The sequence below is a fragment of the Panthera tigris genome, chromosome D1, assembly GCF_018350195.1.
Source record: "Panthera tigris isolate Pti1 chromosome D1, P.tigris_Pti1_mat1.1, whole genome shotgun sequence".
Classification (NCBI taxonomy): Eukaryota; Metazoa; Chordata; class Mammalia; order Carnivora; family Felidae; genus Panthera; species Panthera tigris.
In genome coordinates, this window is record NC_056669.1 from 101,857,110 (window position 1) to 101,876,696 (window position 19,587).

General features: G+C 45.0%; 2 protein-coding genes across 2 annotated transcripts; one reads left to right on the forward strand and one right to left on the reverse strand.

The window, feature by feature from the left end:
* Positions 1 to 61: 61 nt before the first annotated feature.
* MED19 (mediator complex subunit 19) lies at positions 62 to 8,795 on the reverse strand. The gene is made up of 5 exons (XM_042957359.1): positions 8,448 to 8,795; positions 2,476 to 2,732; positions 2,213 to 2,309; positions 1,800 to 1,894; positions 62 to 1,611 (listed from the first exon to the last, which is right to left on the reverse strand). Exons 1-5 carry the CDS (start codon positions 8,713 to 8,715, stop codon positions 1,543 to 1,545), a joined length of 786 nt encoding a protein of 261 aa, XP_042813293.1. The 5' UTR covers positions 8,716 to 8,795; the 3' UTR covers positions 62 to 1,542.
* Positions 8,796 to 9,061: 266 nt separating this feature from the next.
* Positions 9,062 to 19,459, forward strand: TMX2 (thioredoxin related transmembrane protein 2). The gene is made up of 8 exons (XM_007092626.3): positions 9,062 to 9,298; positions 16,284 to 16,344; positions 16,588 to 16,701; positions 16,955 to 17,031; positions 17,252 to 17,358; positions 17,783 to 17,848; positions 17,941 to 18,070; positions 18,576 to 19,459. Exons 1-8 carry the CDS (start codon positions 9,110 to 9,112, stop codon positions 18,720 to 18,722), a joined length of 891 nt encoding a protein of 296 aa, XP_007092688.1. The 5' UTR covers positions 9,062 to 9,109; the 3' UTR covers positions 18,723 to 19,459.
* The last annotated feature ends 128 nt before the right edge of the window (positions 19,460 to 19,587 follow it).

The following is a 19,587-nucleotide window of genomic DNA, read 5'->3' on the forward strand; positions in this document are numbered from 1 at the left end:
GTTATTTTGTCTGGTTAAGGCAGGGTGAATGGTCTCTGGTGGGAAGTTACAAAGAAAACCTCATAAGCTTCTCTTGTCCTGGCTCACCTTTAGGCAGGACTATAGTGAAAATAACTACTTGAAACGTTACAGGACAGGTCCTGTTTTTATTTTGGTGATTTAATTTAAAAATTCCTGAAAAGTCTTTTGTGACCGTCAAAACTCCTGGTCATTTCAAAGCTTAGAGAATCTTGACTGCCACAGTTCTTTAATATAAAATTTTGTCTCTGGAAAGTAAAGCCCTTTTTGGATGTAGCCAAAGGTGAGACAGTGGATGATCGAGGGATGAAAAAGCCTGTTAGAGGCGGACTGACTGGATGGATATGGCTGGCACTTTAATTTGGTATCTCACTTTGTCTCTTCTGTTTGTCAGAAGCAAAAAGGCTGTGCCCTAGTTTTAAATAGGCCTCCTCAGATACTAAATCTCCAGCAATTGACCAGAACCCATTATTTTCGCTGTCCATGACTTAAGTATATACGCTCTTGCTCTGATATCCTAGATTAAAACTTGCTGAACGAGTGGTTTTCCACCTACTGATCTAAGTAACAACCCTGGCTCATGGCAACAGATTTTAACTCTTCTGTGTCAAGTTTATTTAAAGTCAGATTACATTAGCTTGGGTTTTCTATTACATTTTGCTGGTTTAGGCTGCCTTTTTGTTGCTATCTTAGCTTAGAAATGTTTTCGAATCAGCCAAATAATTTGTCTTAATTAAGGAATGAGGCAGTTCAAAGACTCCTATGAAGACGAGAAGAACATTTACCTTTGCTTGCCAGAGGTTTATTTAAAAAAAAAAAAAAAAAAAATCACAGGCTTGACCAGGAATTAACCTTGTTGAACTACACTGGTGACTGTGGGTGCTTTTTCAGTTGGCGACTCTGTTTCAATGCAAGATTGACTCAGAAGACAGTTGAGACTTAACTGGATTAACTCTTCAGTTGGAGCCTCATCCAGGTGCTTGGTTCTCAACACTGTGGGCAGAGTGTTATGTGTCTGCTGTAGACAGGTATTAGCAAGCTCTGCCTCACTTGTGACCATGCTCCCAGATCTTACTCTGGTGGTTTCCCTGCCTGCTAATGAGATAACATAATGATAAGACCCAAATTCGCTCTGATCTTTGAATGCCTTGGCTTAAACCCTGACTCACACAGAAAGGCACTTACCTCTTAATAGGCAGCCACAGTTCACCCAGTTTGATAAATGTAAATTTTTTTTTCAAAAAAAAGAAAAACCCTAACAAATGAGGCAATGTCCTAAATCAGACCAATTGCACAAAAGAGATGAAAAGAAAGCTTCCTGGGAGAGGAAGAGAGGTCCGTGAGAAAGCCAACCGGGCTGAGCCTTAACAAAAGCATGGCCCTTCTGTCATATAATGCGTTAATCTCAGTCAAGCACAGCAGGAGCTGGCTTCTGTCCCGGTTGCAGGGGATGCTCCCAAGGCAGTGTCCGAGCCTGGAAGGCAGCTTTTGTCAGGCAGGAAAAGCCATTCTGGTAGAGCCCTGTTAGCGGAGGCTGCTGCTGCTGCTGGCCTGAGAGCTGCCCACGCCTGGGTGGTCTGGGCTGTGTCGGTTCTGGGGAAGACAAGGAAGGAAGGGTAAGAACCACTAGGAAGTAGCCTTGGCCTTGATCAGGGCTGTACAGGAAAAAACCGATGTGCCCTGGGTTTTCAATCCTGGGTCCAAGCTGAGGCAAAGGCCTACTGGGGGCGGGGTGAAGTGGGGAGATTCCGGGGGGCTGCAGCAACAGGCCCCTACCCTACCTTCTTTTTCTTCTTCTCTTTCTTCTTCCTCTTCCGTTCAGGATCCTCCTCTTTTTTCTTTTTCTTCTTCTTGTGATCAGAATCAGATGGCGTTTCTGTAGGAGAGTATGTGCTTATTACCTGCAGAGCTCAAAATTCCTTACTGCTAGGAACTCAAAAGACCACAGGAAAACCTAGTCAAGGGCAACTGCTGTTCTTGTAGCGGCCAGAAAGCATAGGGAGGCACTGCTAAAGCACGGTTCCAGGTTTTTACTTGCCCAGGAGACCTACTTGCAAGGAACACTAATTACCTTTAGATCAGTTTCAGGAGAATTTGGGAGTCCAGGGCTGTGTAAGGAACCTCTCTGGCCTTTTAAATGAGGAAGGTCCAACCAGATCCAGGTTTTCTGGCTTTGAACAGAACTGCTTCTTACCTGGGGGGACAGGATCCTGGGTACGGCTCTGTTTGTGCTTGTGTTTATTCTTCTTCTTGGGAGGCTGAATATGCATCAGACGACACTGCTCTGGCAACTGAAGGAAGCAAAGGAAGGTCCAGGTGAGAAGAGGGAGGAGATCCCCTGCTCCCATCATCTGTTCTGCTCAGTAAGTTATGAAGGAACAGACTTGGACAGAAAAACCACCTCCATGCCTTTCAGGCCTCCCCATGTGCCTTCTTCCTCCCCAGGAGGGGACTCACCGGGCCAGTGTGGAGGCGAAAGCCAGCCAGCATGGTCCCTGTGATAGGATTAAAAGAGCCACCAAGAATAGGGGGCTTCTCAATGAGGGAGCGGAGGCTGCTGTTATCATGGGAACCGGGCAGATCAATCATCCCTGGCAGGTCAGGCAGGAAGTTACTTAGCTTCTCCTTCACCTTCTTCCCACAGAATTTATTATAGGAATGTTCCAGGTTGTAGTGTGTGATCAGATTGGTGCTGCCTGTCAGCTCAGTGCTACCTAGAGGACACAGGGAGAAGAACAACAACAAAAAAATCAGTCCCAAGAGAAATTTTTTAAAATTTATTTGAGAGAGAGCACGCGAGCAGGGGAGGGGCAGAGAGGGAGGTGGAGAGAGAATCTCAAGCAAGTTCTGTGCACGGTCAGCGTGCAGAGCCCGATGTGGGGCTCGAACTCATGAAACCGTGAGATCATGACCTGAGCCGAAATCAAGAGTCGGTCACTTAACCGACTGGGCCACCCAGGCGCCCTGAAGAATTTTTTTAAGAACCCCACAGGGAAAGTGAAGGACTGTAAAGAATCTTTTAGGTGAGCATTACAAAGATTTAAATTTATTTTTAAAGTAAAAAACAGCAAAATGAAATAACATACAATAAACACTAAAAAATATACTACTGTAGAATGGTAGGGTAGGTTGGAATGGGAAGGAGAAAAGTCGGCAAAAATCCAAACAGGGCACATGGAAATTGTTCTTCCCCAATGAAGGAGACACTCTCCCCTCCTTGCACTCACCGCAGTAGTAACTTACATGATCCTTACTCCAGGCTAAACACAGTTCCAAGTGCTTTTCACAGCGAGAAATTATACTCTCTGACACCAGCAGGATGTTACCTCAGAGCTCAACTAGAAGCAAGGTAAGGGCCAAATATGACCCAATGGCTTGAATGTCTCTGGTCAAGGACCCCTTTTTTTTTCTTTCTTTTTTTTTTAATAGCAAGAACCACTAATTACATAGGGAATAAATGGGTTTTTTTTTAAGCTACTGCTGCCTAACTTGTTACCACCGTCTCTATTCTTCCTAATTAAAGTATAATGCTTTGCCTAGAAAAAAGAAATGTTTGATTAGCAGCTGAGCAAACAGGATTCTCATCCTAGTCATACTCTATGCCTCAGTTTCCTCTTATCTCTGGAGTGGGGTAACAGCTCTCTTAAGCACACTTAATTTTTTTCAAGGTTTAAATGAAAACATTGAAAAGTATATTCTATAGATGCAAGGCACTATCAGTACAAATATTGCACGGCTGACCTTTTTCAAAGAATAGAAACGTATTAGTAATACGTTTAGTAATAGTAGTAAGGATCTAGAGGCAAGGGTGGAGCTGTCTAGCCTGCCTACAGTTTCATCTACGGTTATGACGAACACGAAGAATACAAATGACAAGAGTGGCTTGTTCATAATCATTCACTTGGAAAAACTCTGGCTCTGAACCGGGAGTCCCCTGAGGGCCGAGACCAGGTCTTTCCTGTTCATACCTGTGTCGCCGGTGCCCAACACAGTACACACTTCAGTGCTCAGTAACTATTAAGTGAGCAAGGTATTTTCCCCTCCATACCCCTAGGCCCTACCTTCTTCCCTTTTTTCTTTTTCATGCCAAACATTTCAGGAGTGGTCTACTGTAACAGCAGGGGACTCAGTGCCACAGTACTGCTCCTCAAAACTAGGCACTGCCTCCTGCCATAAGAGTGCCCTGCTTTCCCCACCCGCCCTGGTCGGCTCTCCTCTTCCAGGTGGTCATGCTCAAGGTTGAGGTGAGAAGGCACTCCTGCTTTTCTGGAACACTTTACGCGTCCACCCCACTTCCCGTTTTGACTGTCAGTTCCACGAAGGTGATTTATAAATCTCTCCCTCCAGCCCTGACTCCCCTCCTAAAAACTAATCTTGCATTTCCAACTTCCTCTTAGTCAATTTCATGCGGATTCATTTTTTAATTTTGAATTAAAAAAAATTTTTTTAAGATTTGAAAATTTTTAAGTAATCTCTATGCCCCACGTGGGCCTCGAACTCACAACCCCAACATCAAGAATTGGATGCTCTTCTTTTTTAAATTTTTTTTTTTAACATTTATTTATTTTTGAGAGAGAGAGAAAGAGAGAGAGAGACAGAGCGTGAGTGGGGGAGGGGCAGAGAGAGAGGGAGACACAGAATTTGAAGGAGGATCCAGGCTCTGGGCCGTCAGCACAGAGCCTGACGTGGGGCTTGAACTTGGGAATGGCGAGATCATGACCTAGGTCAAAGTCTGATGCTTAACCAACTGAGCCACCCAGGCACCCCTGGATGCTCTTCTGACTGAGCCAGCAAGGTGCCCCCAGATTCATCTTTTTAAACTCTAAATACTCCCCACCTCACTCATGGCTTCTCTGTTTCAATACATGGCACCCATATTCTCCAGATATTTTTAGAAGCAGTACTACGCAGTTCAAAAATCTCAATGATGTACTATTACCCTAAGAAAAAAGCTCAAATTCCTTTGGCACTCACGATAAAACATATCTTACTGTAAGCTTTGGGGTGTGATCAACCACTACTCCCCTGTGCCAAATTCTGATCCATCCAAATGAGTCTCATCATCTCCTGAAAAACACGCTCATTTTGTTTCCTTTTAGGAAATTTGTTTTTATACTGATGTAATTATAAGACCATCTTTTCTAGTTTTCTTCACCAATATGAATTTTCCAGGTCTGGCTCAAGTGACAACTCTTTCTGTCATCTTGGATAGTAAACATTTTTAAAACCATCATGTAGTTTTCTGGGTTTTTTTTGTTTTGTTTTGTTTTTAAAGCAAACTCTACCCCCAACGTGGGGTTTGAACTCACAACCCCAAAATCAGGGGTTGCATGTTCTACCTACTGAGCCAACCAGGGCCCCCCATCGTGTAGTTGTTAGTTGTATGTGAGGCAGGACCACAAAGTAATGAGATTAGCCTTGACAAGTAATATAGACACTATCCTTAAACCACATATTTTATATCCCTAAGTAAAATAAGCTCTCTAAAAGCAAGGACTAGGGGTGCCTGGGTGGCTCAGTCAGTTAAGCGCCAGACTTCAGCTTAGGTCATGATTTCATGTTTTGTGGGTTTGAGCCCCATGTCGGGCTCTGTGCTGACCCCTCAGAGCCTGGAGCCTGCTTCAGATTCTGTGTCTCCCTCTCTTTCTGCCCTTCCCCCACTCATTTTCTCTCTCTCTCTCAAAAATAAATAAACATCAAAAACATTTTTTAAAAAAAGCAAGGACTAGACATATTAGTTCTCTCCCCTTCTCACCACATATCCCACTTCCTACATACCCAGCATTTGCCCAAAACCTATTCAATATCTCTATCAACTGACTGATACAAACAGGTACCATCAGAATAGATAAGGTTGGAGAAACTTCTGGTAGACATCAACCACTAACCAAAGGAAAGTCAATCTCTCTGTGCTTCAATTTTTTTTTCCAGCTATAAAATGCCTACCTCAAACAGCTTTTTTTTTTTTTAAATGTTTATTTTTGACAGCACGAGCGGGGGAGGTGCAGAGAAGGGGACAGAGGATCCGAAGCAGGCTCTGTGCCGACAGCAGACAGCCTGATGCAGGGCTAGAACTCATGAACTGTGAGATCATGACCTGAGCCAAAACCAAGAGCTGGATGCTCAACCGACTGAGGCACCCAGGGGGCCCTGAAAGGGCTATTCTAAGTATTAAACTCTATTACATACGTATATAACTGCATTGTGAACTTCAAGGCACTGTACCAATATGCATTATTATTTCTCTCAACTCTAGATGTAGCAGTAGGACTTGGGAGGAATTGAAAGGCAACTTGGGAGGGGCACCTGGGTGGCTCAGTCAGTTGAGCATCCGGCTTCGGCTCAGGTCATGATCTCACAGTGAATTCAGGCCCCACATCCGGCTGGCTGCTGTCAACTTCAAGCCCGCTTCGGATCCTCTGACCCCCTCTCTCTCTGTTCCTCCCCCACTCACGCACATACATACTCTCTCTCAAAAATAAACATTAAAAAAAAAGACACTTGGGAGATTGAACACGTCCAAAATGACTCTTGATTTCCACCTTCTCAAACTTGTTCCTTCTTGGTCTCAGCACTACCATCCACCCAATTATTCAAGCCAGAGATTTACAAGTATTCTCAATTCTTCTCTACTTTTATTAAAGACTTATTTATTTATTTATTTTACATTTTCTTCTTATTATTATCATTAGTTTTAGTTTTTAGTTGAGAGAAAAAGAACGAGCGGAGCAGGGGCAGAAAGAGAGGAACACAGAATCCCAAGCAGGCTCTGCACTGTCAGCGTGGAGCCTGAAGGGGCTCGAACCCACAAACCGTGACATCAGGACCCGAGCCGAAACCAAGAGATGGAAGCTTAACCTACTGAGCCACCCAGGTGCCCCTCCTCTCTACTTTTATATTCGATCCTTCGTTCCTATAAGCTCCACCCCTAACATTTATCCTGTATCTATCTGTTCACTTCTCTCCTCCACTGCTACTGCCTAGTCCAAACCGTCGTCTCTTTCCTGGACTACTAAGCAGTAACTTCTGACTGACTTCCCCACTTTCCCCCACCTCCACTTTCCATTCTTTTGTTTTGTTTTGTTTTGTTTTGAATGTTTTTATTTATTTTTGAGACAGAGACAGAGCATGAGCAGGGAAGGAGCAGAGAGAGAGAGAGAGGGAGACACAGAATCAGAAGCAGACTCCAGGCTCTGAGCCATCAGCACAGAGCCCGATGCGGGGCTCGAACTCACAGACTGTGAGATCATGACCTGAGCCGAAGTCGGATGCTCAACCGACTGAGCCACCCAGGCGCCCCTCCACTTTCCATTCTTAATGTAGCAGCTTGAGTGATTAAAACAATTAGATCATGTCACTTTCCTGTGTGAAAATGGCTCCCCCTGAGGGGCGCCTGGCTGGTTCAGTCAGTAGAGCATGTGACTCTTGATCTCAGGTCATGAGTTTGAGCCCCATGTTGGGTATAGAGAGTACTAAAAAACAAACAAATAAAATGGCTCCCCCTGAACTTCAGATCAAAGTCCTCTCCCTGCCCTTCTCACCTTCATCTCCTGTAACTCTTTCCCTTGAACCTTCACTGGAGTCCAGCTGGTCTTCTGACTCTCAGATATTCCAAGCTTTTCCCCCACAGCAGGGCTTCTGACCTCGTTTCTTGCATCTTGATTTAGCTCTCCCCCTCACACATGGCTGACTCTTTACATTTAAGCTCAGAAATTATCTACTCAGAGAGGGCTTCTTTGATCACTCTAGCTAAAGTAGTTTCGCCTCCTCAATTCTTTACCAGTTTTTTTCCTGTTAGCACTAACCATTATCTGATGTTATCTAGGGTACTCTGTGCCTCCTCCTCTGAAATGTAAACTCCAGAAAAGGCAAAGATCTTGTCAACCCTATTCACAGCTGAACCTTAACGCATTTAGAACAGTGCTTGGTACATAGTAGGTGCTCCAGCAAAGCAAATTTTTGGTTCAATTCTAATCGCTCCTTCGGACAGATAAGGAAATGTGGAGGCCCTGAGTAGGACAGCAACATGCCTACTGCCAGCATGCAAGTTTGCCTAAACCAACAGCAAGTTTGTGGCAGATTTGGAAAACCTTAGGTCTGCAGGGATGTTAAATGAGGACTGTCGAGTTCCAAACTCAACTTCTGGATAATCTTTAGGCAACCATGAACCAGTATCAGGCACAGAGCCAGATATGGTGTGAAAGGTCACGGAAATTTATTCTCTGCCACCTCCCAATCCCTGCCAAAAACTCACGTCACTCATCCAAAGGGGTGGGAATCCTCAGACCCCTTCCAACTCACTTTGAGCACCAAGGTCCTGGCACGCGTTGCCTAGGTTACCTAACACCTCCGCCAGCCGGCTGAGAGCCACGCCCATCATCTCCTCACTATGATCTGATTGGCTGCTTTCGGCCGGGCCTAGTACTCACCTGGCAGCTCCCGCATTAGGTAGAAGGGACCACAGCCAGCCGCTGACTTGTCGGCGCCGGGCGGGGCAGTGGCCGAGGTGGGCTGCGGGGCCGTGCCGGGGCCCCCGCCCGGAGGAGGGGGAGGCGGAGGTGGTGGCTTCCCTGGTCCGAAGCCGAGTGCGGTTGGGGGCGGTGGTGGGTCAGCCTGAGCTCCGAACAGCGCCGAGAAATTCTCCATCGTCTCCTCCACCCCGGCCCTGTCCCGGTGTCTGGCGTCGGTAGTTTTCATTGGACAATCCTTTCACGGTGTCCCGCCCCCTTCCTCAGGAGCCGCTTTTCATTGGGTGTTCCGCCTACCTTTTTCCTGCAACTACTTCCGTCGCTTTATGAGAACGTTCAGGAAGTGCTATCTAACCTAATTAAATTCTTCTCTGTAGTTCTCCGTTCGGGACAGTCGCATATCCAATAAAATGACTTAAGTGGAAAAAGCGACAGCTAGATCGACCAATAAGGTGTTAAATCCCTTTTACTTGCTTCCCTGCAGCAGCGTCCAATGAGAGATCTACTTCCGGGCACAGAGGCGGTGCATCCGAGACTAGGCCCAATGGCAGTCTCAATGGTGAGAGAGGCGGGGCCGGACCTACAGACGCTGAAGAGCGGCGGGCGCCGCAAGGGCCGGGAAGATGGCGGTCCTCGCACCTTTAATTGCTCTGGTGTATTCGGTGCCACGACTTTCACGTTGGCTGGCCCGACCTTACTATCTCCTGTCAGCCCTGCTTTCTGCTGCATTCCTACTCGTGAGGAAGCTACCTCCTCTCTGCAACAGTCTCCCCACGCAACGCGAAGACGGCAACCCGTGTGACTTTGACTGGGTGAGCGGACCCCGCGACCTTGACTGTCCCTGTCCCCAGCGGTTGCATGCGGGAGCCTCGAGGTTCACCTTTTTGAGGATACCTGAGGTTCCCAGCCTGTAGCGGACCTACGGATTGTTAGAATGTAGGGCCTGGACCATCATCGAGCCTAAACCACTTCATGTTTAATTAAGACGGGAAAACAGGATATCCTGCACAGCAGGCTAGCTCTTAGTGTTCTTGAGTCCTGGTTCTGTCTCAGCATTCCTGCTGGCCAACAGCCGTACCCAAACTCTACACATTTACAGTGTTTTACAGGACTGCCCATTATGTAAAGTCTCTTGACGAGCCAGTGAAATAAACAAGGCGGGTAGTAGTATTCACGTTTTATTGATGAAGAAGTTGATCTCGGCGTGGTTAGGCGAGTTGCCAAACTAATCACTAGTGAGTCAGCTAGTGAGTGATTGCGACTTGAAACCACTGTTTTGGCCATAGCACCTGCACGCTCTTATCAGCCGTTTCTTAGTCCAGTTAATATTTCCACAGTGGGCACTATCTGCTAGGCGCTGCCCTGCGTCCTCGGGATGTAAAAATGAACACAGTTGTTAGGTCTGTTAAAAAGGGATTGTAAAAAAAAAAAAAAAAAACAAAAAACAAAATTGTAAAGAACTCTATCTCAAGCCTCTTGCTGTACTTCCTGAGTAGGAGAGGAGAGACCGCTCAGAAAAATGACTTGAAGCTCTGTGCTCTCTCTCTGCTGTACAACAGCAGCTGTGTTCTGAGGGAGGAGGGTCAACCTGGGGTTTTGTCTTTTTCTCAGACCCCCAAATGAGTCTTGACGTTTACCAGAACCCACTCCTTATTTTTGTCCTCCATTCCTTGTTTACTCATTCATGTTTCCTCTGTCCTTAGTGTTCCTAATTAGCTCAAGTGTACCCATGCTACTTTAGAAGATCCTATTTTTATCTAATACAGTAGTCCATCTGTCCCCCTCCCCTGTATATCTGAGGCGAGTGGGGAGTAAATATTCATTGCAAGACCCCCAGTGGTTCCCTGAAACTCTGGATAGCATGGAGCCCTATATATATGATGGATTGTCCTATACATATATATCTTTGGTAAAGTTTAATTTACAATTTAGGTACAGTAAGAGATTAACAACAATAATGATAAAATAGGACATGTATAACAATATAATGTAATAAAAGTTATGTCAATGTGGTCTCTCTCTCTCTTTCCCTCCCCTAAAATATCTTACCATACTATACTCATCCTTCTGATGATGATATCGGATGATAAAGGGAGGTGAGATGAAGTGAGGTGAATGTCATAGTCACTGTAACATAGCATTACGCTACTATTGACCTTCTGTTGATAAGTCAGAAAGAGGATGATGTGTTTCCCGACTGAGGTTGACCGCAGGTAACTAAAACCACAGATAAGGGAGGACCACTGTATTCTATACTGATTTAACCAAAATGGGACTCAAAGATACAAGACATAAGTGGGTAGTAGCAAAGATTTTAATAAGTGTAGGGACCTTTTATAGAACTAATTTCTTTGTATACTCTCCTTTAATAATATGCAAAATACTGGAGTTTTTGTATTTTACTGTTTCTCTAATAGATTTTTTTTTTTTTTTTTTTTTTTTTTTTTTTTTTTTTTTTTTTTACTTAGAGTTTATAGCCAGTGTTTGTTTTCCTGGAAAACCCATGTTTTACTGATTTACCTTGGTGACTGAGAAGTTAGGGTATTAAGGTAAATAATGTTAGCAATAACAGCTAAATAAAAATAAATAAATAACAAGAGGCACCTGAGTGGCTCGTCAGTTGAGTGTGGACTCCAGCTCAGGTAGTGATCTCACGGGTTGTGAGTTCGAGCCCCACATCTGGCTCGTTGTTGTCAGCCTGTCAGTGCAGAGCCGGCGTCAGATCCTCCCCACCTTGTTCTCCCAAAAATAAATAAAATATTTTCTAAAAAAGTAAACCTCAGATTTTCAGTGACTTAATAAAAGTTTATTTCTGTTTTATTAAATAAAAGGAAAGAATCAATCATTTTGCATTTTCTGTATATATTGTCTCCAGAGTACCCAAATAATTGCTAAGGGAATGTTGACTTCTTAATAGACAAATTTGAGCTAATAAATACAGAAGGACTGATAGAATTTAAAAATCATTTAGCAAGGATGCCTGGCTGGCTCAGTCTGTGGAGCATACGACACCTGATCTCAGGGTTGTGAGTTCAAGCTGTATGTTGGGCATAGAGCTTACTAAAAAAACCAGTCAACCAACCAAAAAACAGGTAGCAACCCCTAATGGAATAATAAACCTAGGCAACGATCATCTGTGGATGCTAAAACCATCTCTAAAGGGATGCCGAAGGTGGTGCTAGATACTCCACCAATGACGTATTTCTTGCAAAAGACATGGATTTCATTGTATGCAAGCCTCTAGGTTTCATTGCCACTTTATAAAAAACACAGTGGATAGAAAATCATCATCAGAAGAATACATACCATCAGTTTGCAAACAGCCAAATCCAGAAAGTGGGAAAGTTGACAGTTCATATGACTATCTTTTTTTTTTTTTTTAATGTTTGTTTATTTTTGAGAGAGAGAGCTCTCAAGAGTGGAGGAGGGGCGCAGGGGAGAGGTGGGGGGAGTGGGGCAGAGGCTCCGAAGCAGGCTTCTGCTTGTCCGCAGTGATGGCAAGCCCAGTGAGCAGCTCAAACTCGCAAACCTCGAGATCATGACCTGAGCCCAAGTGGGACGCTCAGCCAATCTGCTGAGCCACGCAGGCACCTGGATGCGTGTTTTCGATAGATACATAGCCTAGGGTAAAAAGAAAGAATAGATAGCCTTTAGAGATAAAGGAAGGCCAGAGAAGCACATCAGCTAAATGTACTGTGTGGACCTTCCTTGCTTGTTCCTTATTTGAACAAGCAACTGTACAGAGACAGTTTGAGATAACTGGTATCATGTGAATAAGGACCAAGTAGTAAATGACAGTAAGGAATTATTAATTGTGTTAGATATGACAATGCTATTTTGGTTTGTTAAAAAGAAAGAAAGAAAGAAAAGCAGGAGAAGTCCTGGGGAGCCTGGCAGGCTTAGTTGGAAAAGCATGCAACTCTTGGTTTTGGGGTTGTGAGTTTAAGCCCCATGTTGGGTGTAGAGATTACTTAAAAAAAAAAACAAAACTTAAAAAAAAAAAGGTTCCTTAAAAAAAAAAACAAAAAAAACAGAAGTCTTTATCTGTAAGAGATACACACTGAAGTATTTATAGATGAAATGATAATAGTTAGAATTTGCTTTAAGTTTCTCCAAAACAAGTGGGTAGCATAGGTGAAATGGAACCGTTTTGGCAAAACATTACTGTTAAATCTGAGTAGTAGGGATTTATTAAAGTATTGTAGGGGTGGAAAATTAGTTTTCTTTACCTTTTTGAGGTCTTAGCTGAGACCCCTGTAATAAAAGACAGATTGAAAATAATTAAGAGGGGGGCCCCTGGATGGCTCAAGCATCTGACTCTTGATCTCAGCTCAGGTCTTGATCTCAGGGTCATGAGTTCAAGCCTCATTTTGGGTTCTGTGCTGGGCATGCAGCCTACTTAAAAAAAAATAAAAGCAGTTAAAAGATAAAGTTTATTCATATGTATACCTCGTGTACATGGAGATACCCAGGGAAAATGAATTAACTCAGAAGTGGATTGGAACTCTGGCTTATAGGGGCGCCTGGGTGGCTCAGTTGAGTGTCTAGCTTCAGCTCAGGTCATGATCTCACAGTTTGTGGGTTCAAGCCCCTCATTGGGCTCTGTGCTGCCGGCTCAGAGCCTGGAGCCTGTTTCGAATTCTGTGTCTCCCTCTCTCTCTGCTCCTTCCCCGCTCATGCTCTGTCTCTCTGTCTCTGTCTCTCTCTCTCTCTTTCTCTCTCTCTTTCAAAAATAAATAAAAACATTAAAAATTTTTCAAAAAAAAAAAAAAAAAAAAAAGAACTCTGGCTCAACAAAGAGTAATACATTTTTGGAGAAATGACCGGACAAAGGAAAGAACTTTTAGGCTTCAAAGGGCGGCAAACTGTGGGAAGGTAAACTAATGGTAGATAAAGTCCCATTAGTTATGTTAGGTTCCTCTGGTGCTGTCTCCAGGCTGATAGGGTCTAAAATTGTCTCCGTTGACTAACTTTTGTCCTTCCTGGTAGAGAGGGTTGGAGGAACACCTTTAAAAATTTATGTCCTGCTTTTAGACACAGAGAGGGAGGGCAAGGAGCTTTTCTTTTAATTTTTTCCTATCTCTTTTTTTTTTTTTTTAATTAAAAAAAAATTTTTTTTTAATGTTTATTTATTTTTGAGAGAGACAGTGTGAGCAGAGAGAGAGACAGACACAGACTCTGAAACAGGCTTCAGGCTCTGAGCTGCCTGATGCGGGGCTCGAACTCATGAACCATGAGATCATGACCTGAGCTGAAGTTGGATGCTTAACCAACTGAGCCACCCAGGCCCCCCATTTTTTAAAAAATGTTTTTAGTGTTTAATTTTGAGAGAGAGGGAGAGACAGAGTGCGAGTGGGGGAGGGGCAGAGAGAGAGAGGGAGACCCAGAATCTGAAGTTGGCTCCAGGCTCTAAGCTGTCAGCACAGAGCCTGATGGCGGGGCTCGAACTAATGAACTGTGAGATGATGACCTGAGCTGAAGTCGGACGCTTAACCTACTGAGCCACCCAGGCGTCCCAAGGAGCTTTTCTTACATCTATTCTTAATTGCTTTTAAGTCCAAAATTATTACGCAGAATAATCGAAAGTAGCATATTTTGGGGTGGCAGATTCCGCTACCTTTTAGTGTCCTCTCTACTTTTGTGTGTATTTGCAACTTTCCATAATAAAAGGTTTAAAACTAGGAACAAGCAGGCAGAACAACTAAAGGGGCAGCCGCTTTGCATTGTTGGTCTGGAACCCCAGTCTCACTCTGTTGCCTTATGGTCATCCTTGCATCATCCAGCCAGCAGACAAGACAGAAGGCTGAATGCAAGGCCACATGCTTTCTTTACTGCCTGGCACAGACATGGCACATCGCTTCCACTCACGCGCCACTCAGGAGTGCTGGTGCACAGTTCTACTTAGGTGCAGGTGGACAGAGAGCATCTCACTGCCAAGTACGCCCAGGAGGAAAGAGAAACTGGTTTGGAGTATACATAGCCAGTCTTTGCCATTGACCCACTCTGTTTTCAGAGAATATTCCTTACAGTCCTATCTTTGTTCTCCTGCTAGACCACAGTCCTTTTTTTTTTTTTTAAGTTCATTTTTCCATATTTGCTAAGTCCCAATTCTAACCCAATTCCATTTGTGAAAACTCTTGCTCCTTTCTGCTCAGGATGATTTAGTAGGGTCTGTTGTATTCCCTGACCCCCACTTTACAGGTCTCTTTCTAAAGTCAGTTACTTTTTGTAGGAGATTGATGCTAAAAATCCAGGACCTAAGAGGTCCCTGAATCCCAGCTGTAAATCACAGTTGATTAGCTCTGTCTGAAATAGTGATTTGGGCACCTGTGTTGTAAATAGAAAGGTCTGGAAGCCCTCTCAGACCATCTAAGCTCTAGTTGCCCTGCCTCCCATGCTTTCTCTCACATGGTCCTTGTTATTCTTCACTGTGGTCTTTACTCTTTGAAATAACCTTGTTTGTTTCTTTGTTGTGATGATTGTCTGTCTCACAGACCTTCCAGTTGAGAAAGTGAGAAAGAACTGGGAGCCCAGGATCCTGAAAAAGGGCTTCTGAAGCTCTGAGGTCTCTGCCAGCTTTCAAATTCGGTCAAAGGTGCTTGGATTATCACTATGATTGTTGAATGGGGAGGAATGATTTAACATAAGCAATTCCCCCCCCCCCCCCGCCCAAATGAAATAGCCAAATACTGTATTAATGAAATATTACAGAGAAGGTTTCCCTGGAAAAGTTTTATTCTGCCAGGGTCACGCTGAGTTGGTTATATTTTCTTAACAGTTTTTATATTTTTATTTAATTTTTTTATTAAAAAAATTGTTTTTAATGTTTATTTATTTTTGAGATGGAGAGAGACAGCACAAATAGGGAAGGGGAAGAGAGAGAGGGAGACACAGAATCCAAAGCAGGCTCCAGGCTCTGAGCTGTCAGACCAGAGCCCCGATGCAGGGGTCAGACTCATGAACCGCGAGATCATGACCTGTGAGCCGAGGTAAGCGAAGACGCTTAGTCGACTGAGCCACCCAGGCACCCCCAGTTTTTTTTTTTTTTTTTTATTGACTTATTTTTGAAAGGGGGGGGGGAGAGAGAGAGAGAGACAAAGAATCCCAAACAGGCTCTGAGTTGTCAGCACAGAGCCCAGTGCGGGGCTCAAACTCACGAATGGTGAGATCATGACCTGAGCCAAAGTTGGATACCTAACTGACTGAGCCACCCAGGCACCCCTGTCTTACAGTTTTATATGGTACCAGGCTTTATGCAACTCTTTCATACCCATTATCTCATTTAATCCTCACAGTAATAGATATTACTAGATATTTGAACAAATAGATACAGTTCCATCAAGGAAACCAAAGCTCAGAGGTTAAGTGATCTGCTGAAAGACACCAGCCAGTTTGCGGCAGGGGTGGACCCTGACTGGTGGTTTTCCCACTACATCTTAGCTGACTGCAGTTATTTCCTTTTTTTCCCCTTTTCTTTAATGTTTATTTATTTATTTTGAGCGGTGGGGAGAGGCTGAGAGAGAGAATCCCAAGCAGGACCACTGCTTGGAGCAGAGACACCTAAGGCGGGGCTTGAACCCACGAACCGTGACATCGTGACCTGAGCTGAAATCAAGAATCTCTACCAACTGATGTTCAGCCAACTGAGCCTCCCAGGCGCCCCTCCGGTTCTTTTCTGTCTTTGCTGACACCATTCCCAGAGTGGAGCTCTGCTGGGTTTTCTTCCCTTTTTGGCTCCCTTCCCCACCCACATCATCTCTGTTTATGGCATTTCCTGTCACTTTGGTTCTCTTCCAGAGAGAAGTAGAGATCCTGATGTTCCTCAGTGCCATTGTGATGATGAAAAACCGCAGATCTAGTAAGTGTAGCCTGCACCTCAGCTTCTCGAGGTTGGGACTAATGCCCTCCGGTCGTACTTTCATTCTTATTATGCGAGGGGCATGATTTGGTGAAGGAGTCCCACATTCCGCGCCAAGGCTGAATTTGATCTTGAACTTTTATCCTCTCCCCCCTCTCCCAATCCAAAGTACCACAGGAAGAGAGACAAACGGGATATAGGAGTATGCAGCCCAGCCTGACCTGTGACATCTTTGTGTTTCAGTCACTGTGGAGCAACATATAGGCAACATCTTCATGTTCAGTAAAGTGGCCAATGCAATTCTTTTCTTCCGTCTGGATATTCGCATGGGCCTGCTTTACATCACACTTTGCATAGGTAAGGAGATTGGTTGTGGGACCCGAGTTCCGACCCCAAACATACCCTTCTTCTGTATGTTGTACCTCATGAACTACGTGTGTGGCTCAGGTGAGAAGAATCTACGGAAACTTTAGGAAGAGAGAAACATGTCCATGGTCTGTGTGTGTCCACAAAGTGTATTCTTTGGTGCCTGAAATCTTCGAGTCGGTTTGCAAGTAAATCCCCTGCCGAAGGCCTTATATGTTTCCTCTGACATCTTTTTTCTGGTTAGTGTTCCTGATGACGTGCAAGCCCCCCCTGTATATGGGCCCTGAGTACATCAAGTACTTCAATGACAAAACCATTGATGTGAGTGCTCTTTCCTGTTTCTTGGGTCCCTCGTGGGTGACCTTGTATCTGTGCTTTTTCCTCGCTAGGAGGAGTAACGGTGCTTCAGAATGGAAGTCAAGGGCCCTGCGGTTCATTACCAGAGCTAGGGAGCGGTGCAGGGAGAGGGAAAGCCAGGGGGAGGAATCAGACCCGGGAGCCCGTGTGGTCCAGCTCACTGTTTCTTCCCTGTGTATGGCAGGAAGAGCTGGAGCGGGACAGGAGGGTCACCTGGATCGTGGAGTTCTTTGCCAATTGGTCTAATGACTGCCAGTCGTTTGCTCCTATCTATGCTGACCTCTCCCTCAAGTGAGTACCGCAGAGGGTGGGGGAGGAAGGGAACTGAGGTGCCACACTCTCCCTCTCATTGTTTTTGGCCTTGATTTTTGCACATTGCAACTGAAGCCTTTTTTTTTTTTTTTTTAAGTTAACTCATTTATTTTGAGAGAGAAAGCATGCACACACGCAAGTAGGGGACAAGCAAGAGATGGGGGGGAGGGAGAGGGAATCCCATGCAGGCTCCGCACGGTGGCATAAAGCCCGATGGGGGGCTCGAACTCACGAACTGAGAGATCATGACCTGAGCAGAGACCAAGAGTCAGTTATTCAACCCACTGAGTGAGCCACCCAGGTGCCCCAGCTAACGGCGTTTCTCCCCCCACCCCAAATATGTGGACTTCTTCCCTTGATCCATTCCCTTCTTTCACTATGTTAAATAATGTATTTTTCTCAGGTACAACTGTACAGGGCTAAATTTTGGGAAGGTGGACGTTGGACGCTACACTGATGTTAGTACACGGTATGTAAAGGCCTGGACAGAGGGTCTGAGCAATAAATCACTTTAAGTGACGTAGACAGATGCATTTACAGAGTACTTTCTGGGCCCTGTAGGTACAAAGTGAGCACGTCGCCCCTTACCAAGCAACTCCCTACTCTGATCCTATTCCAAGGTGGCAAGGAGGTCATGCGGCGGCCCCAGATTGACAAAAAAGGACGAGCTGTCTCTTGGACCTTCTCTGAGGTATCTGAAAGAGTGAGCGAACGGTTTGGAGAAGGGTGTGGAACAGTGGTAGGCTTTGGAGCTCCACTCTGATTCCTGGCTCTGCCACATGCCCCCTAGTTTTGAGAGAGGGCACTCGTTACCAGATTTAATTCATGAATTTATTCAGCAAATTTGTTGTGCTTCTCCCATGTGCCAGAATTGCTAGTACTGGGGAACCGTTATTAGTTACGATTCAGTCTCAAAGGCCCTCGTACCCAGTCTGTAGGCCTGTGGATCACAGGGTTGTTTCGTGGAGTACATTACAAGTGTAGCTGTAATTCTTGGTACAGTGATGGTCACATAACAGGTACTTAACTAACTGTACAGGGTTGACTTTTCCAGTACCCAGAAAGGGAGAGTTAGGTTAGAGTTGGTTCTGTCCTCTCCTTCCTTCTCTCCTACACTGTGTTTAAATATTTCTGACTTCCTAGTAAGAACTCTCCTTTCCAACTGGAACCCTAATGTGTGCACCTCTTTTGTGCAGGAGAATGTGATCCGAGAATTCAACCTGAATGAGCTGTATCAAAGGGCCAAGAAGCTATCAAAGGCTGGAGATCACATCCCTGAGGAGCAGCCTGTGGCCCCAACCACCGCGGAAGTGCCAGAGGGGGAAAGCAAGAAGGACAAATAGAATCCCTGCCTTCTCAGTGCTTCCTCACCTTTGAGGCCCTGCCACCTTTGAGGCCCTGCCCCTTTTGTAACCACAGGCCCTGCCTGAGGCCTGGGCCTCTTATTTATGTTTCCCCTTTGGCTCTGCCTCAGTCAGGCAGGGTGCTGCTTCTGATTTTAAAGAGGCTTTCAGGGAATTGACAGGCACCCTCCGGGAAGGCCTCCACTGCTGTGGCCAACTTTCACTGGAAGAAGGGAGAGATCTCTGATGATGGAGGAGGAAATGCTTGCCTTCCAAGCTTGGGTCCGAGTATCAGCTGCTGTCCACCACTCACATGTCTCCACTGTGCGGTGTTTTCATCCTTCCTCTTAGTGGACCTGCACAGTCTGCCTAGATTATATTAAGCCTAACAGAAAATGCCTAGGTATGGAGTCTGCACTAGGATTTTTTCCTCAAGGACCCTTACTTCTTTAGGCATTTCTGGCTTGGTCTGTGGCCTTCATTAATAAGGCTAACTTTGTCATTGGTCCCCAGGAGAAACCTTTAACCACTGAGCTTACTCACTGGAGATAGTTTTGAATAATCCCCCTAATTTTTGGAGTTTGGGAGGAAAGGGAATAGGTTTGAGACGTTCCTTTGTATGGTGGGGCTCAGGAGAAAGCCGCCCTTGGGCAGGTATGAGGTTTCACTTAGTCTCCTACCTACTCCCAACACCCAGTTGATGGTTTTCAATAATAAAGACTGGGATTTCCTTTTGATTGCGCCTTTGTGTGTTCCTAGCCTATTAGAAAGGCCTGGCAACTGCAGAGGAAGTGTGTACCTCACCTGCCTGGCATTGGTTCCCAGGATCCGGGAGAGTTGGGGAAGACTAGTTTCCATAATCTTA